Source organism: Bombus terrestris, chromosome 6 (assembly GCF_910591885.1).
Source record: "Bombus terrestris chromosome 6, iyBomTerr1.2, whole genome shotgun sequence".
Classification (NCBI taxonomy): domain Eukaryota; kingdom Metazoa; phylum Arthropoda; class Insecta; order Hymenoptera; family Apidae; genus Bombus; species Bombus terrestris.
In genome coordinates this window covers 3430620-3443391 of record NC_063274.1, presented here as the reverse complement: position 1 = coordinate 3443391, position 12772 = coordinate 3430620, and the positions used below count along the sequence as shown (strand labels likewise).

Sequence of the window (12772 nt, the reverse complement as noted above, 5' to 3'; positions counted from 1 at the left end):
TATTTCATGATTATAGGAATAACAGAAAACGCAGATAAATTTAGATATTAATTTCATTTTACGAATAAGAAACGTCGAAATATTATTATTTAATAAACTATCAACTTTTCAAAAATAATTTTCTATCCCTAGCATTACCAAAAGTTAAACTAACGAGAATTTTTAATATTTACCACCTGATTCGTGGCGTAAAATTAATTTAGTGAAATATACGTAAAATTAATGAAACTGAAAGAAAATTCTTCCTACTTGTCACGTTTCTCAATAAGATGGTTGCTTTGAATCAGACTATCAGACATCTAATCTAACCCTCGGATCTCAGTTGGAAATAATGTGTCACGCGTGGCTTGGTGAGTTCGGGCCAGGATTGGGTTAAGGGTAAAAGGACAATACGTAGCCAGACATCTGATCGAACTGCGTGCCAAGTAGGAGAAACACACTGCCTCTTATGTTACAGTCACGCGAGAAATTTCAATCAAATATGATTGTACGCAATCGTTATTTTCAATTTTGTATGTCACACCATTTTTAGTTTCCATACAAATATTTGAATATTAAAACAGATCATATGGCAAAAGATAAATATGACGAAAATACCTTCTGACTTATATCAAATAAAACGTAGTGCAATTAGATAGACAGCTTTATTCATAACTCAAGAACCATGCGTCATAACTTATTAATATATTATACGTGACACATTATTTTCATTCACTCGAACGTTATCACGCGTTTCTAAAAAGGCGCACGCCAAGAAATTCATCTATTTCTATGACAAGTAAAAACTAAGTTGACATAAAACATCAAATAAATTATTTTCTTGTATACACGCGATACAAATTATTTGCACGTTCACTGCTCCTTTGCACGCTATTCTAACGCGATAATGTACCATGACAAAAAGGTGTTTCTCACCTTGCCCCAGTCCGGTCGTAGCCTAACAGCATGATCAGCATCCGTAAGGGAGGCTTGAGGCCTATTCAGCAGGAGCAAAACGTGAGCCCTGTTGCTAAGATGGAGTGGGCTGTTTGGCGCTGAAACAGGAGGAAACAGGAACGTAAAGCATCGCTAGGATATTGACTCCGATGAGTACAGACGGGAATTCTCTTGGCAACAAGATGGTCCCTTCTGTTTCACCGCAATACCTTTTCTCGCGGATTAAATTTCGGCGAAAGATTTCACGTAACAATCGAGGAAATTCTTGAACAAAACCGATGTTTCTAAAGCCTCTAAAAATTCTGCGGGGAATTCGATTAAACAATTCAATTCGATTAAACAATTTCCTCGTCACGACAAATATCTTTTTCACTTTTGCATAAGCGTAAAACGATCTCCCGCTGAATACAAATTCGTGCAACTCAATGACGCTCTCCAAATCTCGACATCGTTCTTACTCTTAAATCGCTATTCGATAAGCGTTCGCGTCATTGAGATTTCGCGACGAATGTTGATTGCCGGGGAAGCCATTTCGATCGTTTGAATAATGTATAAAGTGGCTCGTAAATTAAGAAATTAACCAGCCGTTGCAGAATCATTAATTATTTTGAACCTTTTCGTAAAGAAAGTAATACCGTGGCGTAGATTTCTTCCTTACGATAAAACTACAAATCGCGAATGGAACAGAATAATGATAATAATCACCTAAAAAGGCAATTCGTTCATTTATAGGCTATGCCAACGAGGAACGTTACGCGATACAAGCGTCAACGTTCCTCTCCCAATTTATTCGCAGAACATAAAATTGTTTCATAAGTTCTCAGAATGTACAGTACATTTGCAGTTTTATCATTCTGATCTGGTTTCTCATTATACGAATATGTATTCCGTTTTGACAGAATATTTAAACAAAAAGTAGAATTTATATCTTTACGACTATCGTGAGTCGCATTAAGGTAAAAGCAATCCTATCTGAACATCGAGCAAAAGAAATCTTCTCCACGCAAGAAATACATCGTCGTTTCTTCGTCGTCCTTAAGGTAACATTTAAATTTACGTCATTCGAAGATTATTGCTGGACGTTGACGAAAATAAAAAAGAATAAAATATAATAAAATTTTCTTCGCCTACATACAATTAATACGAAATTATGGAATTGTGCAGTGGCATTAGACCGACCGGGAATTAAAGAAAACGGTTTCGATCGCATTACTCCTCCCATAAGCGCCGATCAAACGAATCAGCCTAATGCAACGTTTCATCCTATAATTTGCTCAAGGTAAAGTTTACTATGAACCAGACGCTCGTGTAAGCCGAATGCGCGTAGTCACGCTGGAACATCGTCATGTAACTTTCTCGAAATAGGTTTGTACGCGGTCACGATTTCGATGGCATCCGTTCCTCTTCGAGACTGTGCGCATATGAACGAAATATTCACCACTATTCCATAATTACGACAGTTCGCTGTGTGATTGAAACTTCATTTATTACGCGTAAAATATCATTTAAACGTGAGCTACTAGCTACTACTCTGTCCCTCGTTATAAAATCAAGTCGAATGAAATGTTCCTTTTATATGGTAAATTAAAATTGAACTTATATGACGCGGTAGTATCACTGTTTAACTTTGGTCGATAAAAATATCAACAAATATTCCCCTGCAATCCTACCATTTAAAACTCTCCACTTTCTGATCAATATTCTCAATAATCTTATCTTATAACAGTAGATATATCTCTTTCAATAATAATAAAATCTCTTTGCCAACATTGAAGATCATATCAATACTAAGGTTCCAAGTGTTACAGTAGCACAGATCATCACACCTCGCGATCAACTTAAAACCAAATCAAATTGCTCATCGTCAAAATTAAATATCACGTTAATTTCGATCTTCCAAACGATACCATAAATCATCATAAATCTGGCTATTGCAGCCATACTAAAACGTGCTACAAAAATTCATCGTCGCGACCCTATTCCGTCTTCATAATCGTACTACATGACAAAGCAATCCGGTGAATAGAGTAATCGTATATTGCGAGACTAAATGTCGCACGCGCGACAATCCGCAAAACGCATTTAAAGAAGATTTACGATGTCGACGGACCTGCGGTCAGCGTTGATAAATGGAGGTCGATGAATCGGTTCGACTTGGCATTGGTGGTGATGGCGCGTGCCGGAAATTCGTCCTCGACCAGGCAAGGGCCTCTACCCGCGGAGGCAATGACATTGCTCACAATGCCAGGATGCAGTCCCGCCTGTATCGTGCAAATCGCATGCTCGTCACTCGCAACCAACGCTTTTCTTGACGGTACTGTGGCAGCTTGTTGCTCGTTTTCGTTCAACTGACACCGATTATGACAGCGAGGGTTTAGCGTGAAGAATGGCGATTTTACGGTCGAACGATGAAGTAAACTGGCCACCTTACAATTCTCTTTTTCACGCTGGGTATAAACTTTGCGAGTTTATGACTTTGCTTCTCGTTTGAAACGTCGTGTTTTAGTAATAAAACTTAAACCAGGGATTGTTGACTTTTCGAATTTTTTCGCTAAATTTACGTCCTACTTAGATTTCCACTTGACAAGAATGAATTTACGTAGAAGGAAATTGACGCGATATATTGGCATCGTTGCATTTAAAGAAAATAAGCTTTCAGAAGGAAATATATTTATATATGACTAAAAAGCACGAAAGTTTACAGAAAGATAAATTTAATTAAATCTAAAAACACTTGTTATTATTTATTCGCCTCTTAGAGCAAATGTAATAAACGCTGGCAGACCACGTATTCAAGTGATAAATAAATTAAGTATCAAAAGTAACAGAAACGCGTTTCTCAGCTGTGTTGGAAATTTTTATTTTTAGCTCCCGTGTCATATCAGCATCGTATTAGCAAGATAGGACTGCAATCCGTTGCTCAATTTTCCAAAACTAATATTTTCAGTTATACTTAAGTAATATGTGAATATTAGCGGAAAAATTTAAAGACAAATGTGCAAAGTAAAATAACATTCTAATCTTTAATAACGTGATTTATAGAGGGATTAACCTCTCTAAGAAGCGAAATGCATAAAAGAACGCTTATAGTTTGAACAGCGCGTTCCAAATGCGGTTTCGCAGGCAAGAGGAACGTTTACATCCTTAACGAGTGAACGCGGCTCGTAAATTCTCCGTTAAAAATTGCATATTCTTCTGAAAAGGAAGAGCCAACATTGAAACGACGTTTACAACTTTAAAAAGGAAAAATGTTCAACTTCCTGTAGTCTACGGAAAACGATTGAAAAAGAAAGAAAAACACATAAAAGTAAAAAGGCATAAAACCATCTTCTTCCATGAGATCATCGTCGAAATTTATTTTCAATCTCCCGGAGGTATTCGAGGAATACAACAAGAGCATTACGTTCAAAGCGAACATTTTGGCAAAATATTTTCACTTTTAATTTTTTTTTTTTTTTTCGATACGATATACCTAATAATCAAATCCCTAAAAATTCAAATGAACATAGAATATTATTTTATTCTTATAAACTCGTCGCGAGAGTGCAACACGATACGGAAAGAAGTCAAAGTCATTAAAAAACAGGGCCAACCACTACCAACCAGTTTCGATCTGAACCGCTCTGCTGCGAAGAAAGACAAAGGGCCTTCTGAGCGCGTCGCACGAGAACAGGATGTCGGGTTCAATCGATAGAAGTTCATTCCGAGAACAAGTTACGAGCTGCAATACTCCGCAACACTTCCACACAGACGCAAGTAATAATCTGCCCACGCGAGTACCTCCCGAGGAGAAGCAAAAAAGAAGAAGAAAAAAAAAAAAAGAAACAGAAAACCAGGTCTGTCTAACCGTTCAACCAAATGCACAGAACATCACCACGTTTTTTTCCAGACAAATAAGCCCTTATGAATCTTATACGTATCGTTCAAGTGTTCCTCCACTGTGAAACACATGTAAAAGAGATTAAAGGCTGATACAAACAACAACCTTTACCCTGAACATCTAACGAATAGACACACGTGATCGGCCAATGAACGAGATCCAGATGTTCGTTAAATTGGCCCGATGAGTCAGCAAAAGAGCACGTAAAAGTGTCACTGGAATTTTGGACCGTTCTTTGAAGCATTTTTTGTGTGCATGCAAAAATAGAAATCCTGAAATGCTGTCTGATTTACGGATACGAGGAAAATAAATCTTAGTATGGTATTTAGGATGATCTAAAATCGTATTCGCATGTAGCAACGTTAAAGATATATTTATTTCCTTTGTGCACTGTTCTTAATCGAAGAAGTCTTATCACTTGATTGAAATTAATCATAAAAATGATCAATTACTTACAACTAATAAAATTATTCGTTAATTCGACCGATCGTATTACACGCTATTATATCTCTATTTCCTGGCTACAGAATCGAGATGCAGACCGAGTAATCGATTACACACTTATCCCACTTAATCAACTTGATTACAGCTTAAAGAGGTTGCGTTAACGAGTTTAACAACTGCATGTCTGCCGATTTATTTCTTCTCGGAATAACATGTGTCTGGAGGTGCTCGGAAAAAAGAGACAATCTCTATCTTCGTTTAAAGCTACGTCTATGTAATAGCTGAATTGACGTAACTTCATTAGAAAGGAAAGATACAATTTAGAACATAGAAGTAATTCGTTCAAAATGTATCCGCCTGTTTTCATCGCTACTGAAATATATACAGCAAATCGATATTAGCCGATATCGGTATCAACGATTTATGGCTTCATGGTCCTTGAAGCCTTTCACTGTCACTTTTACAAATTTGCTAAATTTAACCCTATTGAAACTTTAACTGATGACTAACTTATAATAACTAACTCGTAGCTAACGACATATCGCACCCATAAATGTACTGAATCGATCACGTATGTAGTTGGAAAAAGGAGTTAGCGTTTGTGGAAAAGAAATACACTGATGAAAGAAACAAGACATTCGTTCGTTGTGGTTGAGTCACACCAGAAGAAGCGTCGTTCACGATATTTAAATCGAAAGAAGAGCGTGAAAGAAACCTACTGTTGCAAGAAATAAGAAGCAAGAAAACAGAGGAGGCAGTGTCGATAATTAATTAGACGAGCACGATATCGATGAAAGTCGAGCTATCGCAGACGAGTGCGTTCATCGAATAATGGACGCTTCGATAAAAACGCTTTGGTTTATATTAGGAGTGGAATATACATCGCTAATAAAACCGTGAAAAAAGTTAAATAAAGGAAGTGCAATTGCTTGGAAATGCCGTTAACCGACAACGGTATTATAGCGACGACACAATCTGTAAAAAAAAACAGGAAAGTAAAAAATAGTAAGCGATCGCAGAATAACGAGATATACTTGAACATCGTTAATTAGCATAATGTAAATTTTTATGCAGATCTATATTCAGATGAAAACTTGTAGTAGAATTACAATAGAGATTTATTTCATTTATTGAAGATTATAAATACTTTACCTTGGATATTTTATATATCATCGAATATCGTTCACGTTTCGCATCTTTATCGCATTTTTCATTTTTGGATTTCCCGTAAATGCAGCAAAAATCACAAGAACATAAACACCAATGTCGACTTCGCACAATGAGGTAACAGCTGCTAAACATTTTAAAGATACAAAAATTAACAAGAACCAACGCAAAGGGAAACGACCCAAATAAGAGAAGCATAATCGAGTAATAAACTCCTCGAAGCCAAGATATCGGAGCCAAGAGAACAGTCTAAACTACAACAATGCAGTAGAACATGCATCAGGATATTCTAGAACAGCAAGATCCCGAACTACGTGACCTCAAACTTATAGAATACTCTAACCCATTTCTGAACCATCAAACTTCAAAGTCCATAATCCTAAAGTTACGAGATTTACTTTTATAACAGGAACATAGAATTCCAGGTCCACGACCTAGGGATTGTGGCACGTGTCCCGATAAACCACTGATTCGTGGAACGTAATAATCCATGATCCAAGTGTCATGAGACCTGTCCTGATCTACAATTGAAGCGTGTGACCTGGTAATCCATGCCGTTGGAATCTGCGGCCAATTTCTACAACGTAGAATCTCGCGATTCATGACCACATAGTTGTGAAGTCCATCTGAAGCCATTCGTGAGTCAAAGAATCCCGTATCTATTCCATCTATTCTTTCTATCCCTGTTCTATGATCGTAATCTCCGAACCTCGGCACCAAATTTTGAATCTCGGACATTAAATATAAAATCCAAGAGTCTAGACTTGTTTTCGATGTCCAGAACCTCGGAAGCCTGGAATCTGAGATTCTAAGTCCAAATTTAAATTCCACTGGGGACCAATAACATCTTAGATCCAGGAACCATAGATTCGGATTCATAGATTCGGGATCCATTGTCTGGGATCAAAGTTGAAAATAACGCAAATCTGGGAATCACGTGATCCGACAATAATTTGAGATAACTTTACCAGGATGAAAATTTCAAGCGGTTTATATCTCAGAACAAGTCTTATAATAGCGGTGTTGCGAATTCTAGAATTTCATAGCTCAAAGATGTTCCGATATTGCCTGTAAGCCTTCATTGTAGTACATGGCGATTCTTGTCACGTTGGATACGTCTGTAGCTACTGACTTGACTGCATAACAGGTCAAATCGAAACACACGAACCATAGTTTCCTGGATAGGAGTTTCAGTGCAATAAAACTTATTGCATTGTGATTATCATAGAATTCGTTGTAACTCCAATTGTATCTCACTTCGTTGATTATAAACTTCGCCATCGAGTTAAGTAACTCTGTAGAAACTTCAAGTTGAATGCAAGTCTATATGAACTTTGTTTCCAAGTTAATCAGCTAGTCAACCAAGTACTGCGTCGTTTCTCCAATCGATAAAATATACTAAATTAATCGAAACACGTAAAGCGCTGCTCTACTATCTGCAAATGCAAACATAGTTGTCCCCATTTTGCACGCAAACGTGTGGTTTCAGAAATATCGCATCAAAACGAAACTTTTAAAATCGACCGACGAACGTTAGTATCATTTATACCGAATAAGCACTTATTTTACGGTCATTAGAAAAGTGTCATTAGCGTAGTTCTTACATAAATTATTTTATCATCGAAGAGAGTAAAATTATTTTCAAATAAAAGTAAGGCTGGTAAGACGTCGGTTAACGGTCTTGTAATTATACTTGACGATATCACAAAATACACTTAATTGTGCCGAGTCTGGCGAGGTCAAACGTAGAATGTGCCTTCATTTATCGTGAAGTACGAAGTTCGCTCTATTCAAGATTCCTTGAATCAACCTGTAAGGACATTTATTTCTTCCTCCTCAAATAGAATTCCACATCATAGCTTTAATGCCGGATCTATGAAGAATATCTGCTAACGAGCAATTCTTCGTGCAAATTCTTCAATTTTAAACGAATCTCCTCGAATCGTAATTTCTCGAATAAAAGATACAGAAATTCTCACCACGTTACAATCTCCGAATTTTTACACATCCATGAGAAATTCGAAAGTCCGAGGAGATATAAAATGGTCATAATATACAGAAATATTATTATAATAATATACAGCAAATTATGCAAAGTAGAGTACCCGTTTTAATTAGATTCTACTCTTTCGTGTTCGTAAAAATATGAGTTTGCATAAATATCCGTAGCGCGGTCGTTACCATGCAGGAAAGTGCAGTCATGAAATATATCGAAGAAAGGCACCACCGTGTGGCACCACAATGGTCGAAAGAATGAGACAAAACAGACAGTCAGAAAGACGTGAGAAAGAGATAAAGGTCGAGTTCGAGAAGCGAGTTAACAAGCCGCCGTACCTCGAGCAACAGCAGCAGCAACGACAAGCACGGCGATGAAGTACGCGGCCGGGTGACCGACCTTTACGTAACGCTTGGCTGTTTGCGCCGGAACGGCTGACGTCCATTCGATCCAACGGCGATGCGTCGCCCGATGCAGCTGCACCAGCGTGTCGAGAGAAGACCAAAAGACCCTGTTTCCCGCGATTCACCCCGTTCCCCGCGGCTTTGACCATCGTCTGATCAAACTAGTGGACGACTACCTGCGATCGCGCTCTACTATCGCGAAGGATGCGTTTAACCGTGTCAAATTGTTCTTTTTTTTTTTAAATTGTATATCTTTTTATTGTTAACAAATTTCTTGAGCTTGGGAAACGTACTAAAAAAAAATTATTATCGATATACAGTAGATGCAGAATTAATCATGCATGGAACCTGTATACGTAGAACCAGAATAAACGATGAACGATCAACGCCGTGTGTTGCGTACAACAGCATGCGCGAACGTTTCCTAAAAATATATTCGCCGACCATTACGAGACACGTACATACAATTGATTTAAGGCTTTCGTACGATACCATAATTCAACTTCGACATAATGCGAAAGCAGTAACAGCAGGTTAGCCGTGCGTAAGACAGCAAAGCACAGCGTGCATCGTATCAACGGCACATATGTACTTACTATTCTCTCCTTCCATTCTGGCAACGATCAATAATGCTCCACGTGTCGACCACGGTGGAACGTGCGTCGGGACGACGACAGTGTCCCTTGACACGCCACTTGCCAAAGTATTCTCGCGTAATTCTTTTCGCACGCGTCAGTTTGCATCATCCGCGGAAATCGCGCGACGCGCGTACAATGCGTACTCGACGCGCCGTTTTGCATAAGACATCTCCGCGATCTCTGTGAATCGTGTCACCCAGCCAATTTACCCAACGCCACTGGCACCTCCTGTTACGTAGAGGTAGGAATCGCCACGTTTCCCGGATGCTTTCGCGGGCCAAAATAATCGCAAGAAATCGAAAGCCTTACGAAACCGTTGCATACTGGCGGAAACGCGACAAGATTTTGCGATGAATGTGGAGAAGCGTGGTTTCTTCTTTCGTTTGTACAGTTTCGACATATCCGGTGTTGAATTTTAGTTCTATGTCGCTGTAAGTAGATCATGGACATTCCTGCAAATTTATATTTTTATGCAAGCAACTAAAACGGATAGAATTTACATAGAGATTTGCACTACCCTGTAAATATCAAAGTACTTCATTTTGGATGTTCTTTACGTTTTTACGAGTTATATAAATTCTGTATATTTTTACATGTTTTTCTATTCATTTAAATAAATATCTACAGTCTAGTTATGAGATTAGATTCTGTATTATGATAAGATTAAGTTAATGACAACCTGCTTTATACTCGTTTTTCTTTATACATTTATCTGCTACTCCCAGGGTCATAGATGTATCATACATTGGAGTACGTGACAAAGATGTATAGTAATGATTATTGGGTCTGTTAATCGCGGATGTCATTGTTATTCTTCCAGTGCAAGGAAATTATATATCGTTTCGCTAAATTTGCTGACGGATAGGAAATGATATTATCGAAACTGACTTGCATTTTTTAACGTTCGAATTACAGAGGTTATAACGTTAGACAATAATTTCAGTGAAAGTAGCTTAAAAACTACTTTATATTGAGCGTGTATTTATAACTAACAACTCCTAAGTACATATTTCGTGATAGCAATTATTACGATTAAAATATCTGGAAGTAACATCTCACGTCGAGTAATTATGTGTCGTCGTAGCTGGGAAAATTACTAGGTTCAGAGATTAAAAATAGAAAATAAAGAAGAAGTATCTGTTTTTAACTTTAACTTTAACGAGTGCTTGGAATAAGATGTCACTTGTAGAAATTTGAAATTGCAAATATTTGAATTAAATAAAAAGGATAAAAGGGTCTGTGATATTTGAATTATTTAAAATAAACTGCAGCTGCTCAGAGAGTTGGAAATTGGATCGAATGCTTTCTGCATTTCAAACAACCAGATCAAACTTTCACAAACATAACGAAATGTATGCATAATCAATAAAAATAGCAGAGATTGGCAACGTTGTTGCAACGATGAACGACTATGATCGTGCAATTTCTCGAAGCAAAGCACGGAAATCATTGTTTGCCGTCAGCTGATACGTTTCACCAACGTGTCGTGCTAGTTGTAAACGGTAACATTATGTAACGACACTTTGCAGGTGTAATAACCGATACATTAGCCGACCACGATTGGATGTCTTCTGATCGTTTTACAAATTGAATTCCACTTTACATCATTACGTTTACCACTGAAATAACCCTGGCGACTTCTAGAAGCACGATACTATTTACTTCCACGTGACGTAGTAGCACTTTCGAAAATTACCGACGACTTAGCTATTACACCTGACATATTTCTCTCGCCACTTGTATTTTATTTCTCGTATCTATTTTCTTCCTATGCCAACAAAAACCTTTATTTCATAAAACAAATTGTGAACGATAAAAGCAACAAATTTGTTTATATCTAAAGAAAGACGAAAGATAGCTATCTCTTGTAATCTTGCCTTTACTTCTATCGTGAGTCATAAGAATAACACCGAAACAACGTCCCATCCCCTCCTGCAACGTCCCATCTAAGAGCATCAATTATTATATTTTCAACTTTTCTTCCACGATATCCTGAAAATCCTAAGCAGATAGAAAATTCCCACAATATCATCCGTCGTTTTTCTGCGAGTGTCCTCGAAACAGCGCGATAATCGCATATTATTTTTACTCGTGTTAGAAGCCAAAGGAATAGAACAGGTAGCTTTCTCCAAGCCAAGAAAGCGACGATATCCGCTGACCGGCCTCGCTGTTTCGCTTTGCACAGACACACGGCCATTTTTCACGGTCAAGTACCGCCCCGCTGATGCTTTCGTTCGATCGAGTTTCCTGGCTGTCTCTGACCTACTCTCTCGGCCTCCTTGACGCCGCCACTTCAGCTGCAGTGTTCTCCACTTCTTCGAAGCAGTCGACGCGCCCAGATAGCCAGCCGTCGAACAAAATGTAAATGAAATAACCTCGTCCTTGCCTGTTCGCGATAGAAACGAACGTTCGTGAAACGATGGATAATTTCAGAGCTGATTCCGGCGACGATTTTAGAAACGATTTCGATGGTAATTTTAGAATCTGTTTTTAGGGAAGATCTCAGAGGTAACCGCGGGGAAGATTTCAGATATGAGGAGAATTATTGAAACGAAAGTAGAAGCTCGTGAAAAGTGGTTAGGCAGCGAGTTAATCGCAGACTCGCCTTGAAGTCACGTAATTCCTTGGAAACCCAGATTACTTCCTATCGGTAATGACTTCCTGAAGAGGGGACTTTTAGGAGTGGTTGGCGACTTTTCATACTACTTGGTAGCAGGCGCCTGATTTTTGTAAAGTTTCTTTGTTCCTTCCCGTTAAAGACTGAGAGTTCGAGGTACGAGAGTCTGTAAGAATGAAGATTCGAGGCCTGAAGAAGCTGTCTGAGATCCTCCTATTTGAGGTTGATAGCTCGAAGTGAAAGAATTTCTAAAAATAAACAAAAATGATGCTCGAAATGAACGAGTTTGAAGTTTGAAGAATTCGAAGAGTTCAGAACAATAATATAACGTATATGGTCAAAGTGTGCGAACACACGTCGTATTTTCCTAGTTACCTCCGGTAGATTTGTTACGATAATTTTAAGCGATTTTTCAATTCGTAAATTGATCTTTCGTAAGGACCTCGTAACGATTCGTACATTATCGTTTCACGATAAATTATTGCGTAGAAACATAGTCGGTGAAAGATTATCGCGCATTTATACCTAATTTGTACGTATAGTTTATTCTGATTTCTAATTAGAAAAACGTGTATTTAGAGAACATTTTGTATTTCATGTAGAACATACATAATTACGTAGAACAGCAATTTGCTTTCACCATAATGTATCTACGTCAAAGAAACGAACATTAAAGCCTCTCTCTTACTA

At 38.0% G+C, this 12772-nt stretch overlaps 1 protein-coding gene across 1 annotated transcript in view; it reads right to left on the bottom strand.

Moving 5' to 3' along the window:
- LOC100644521 (LON peptidase N-terminal domain and RING finger protein 3) overlaps positions 1–12772 on the bottom strand; it is a 64155-nt gene that overhangs the window by 18807 nt on the left and 32576 nt on the right. The window contains exon 2 of the mRNA XM_003395871.4: positions 916–1034. Within this exon, the coding sequence (XP_003395919.1) occupies positions 916–1034 (119 nt within the window). The remainder of the gene's footprint in view (positions 1–915; positions 1035–12772) is intronic.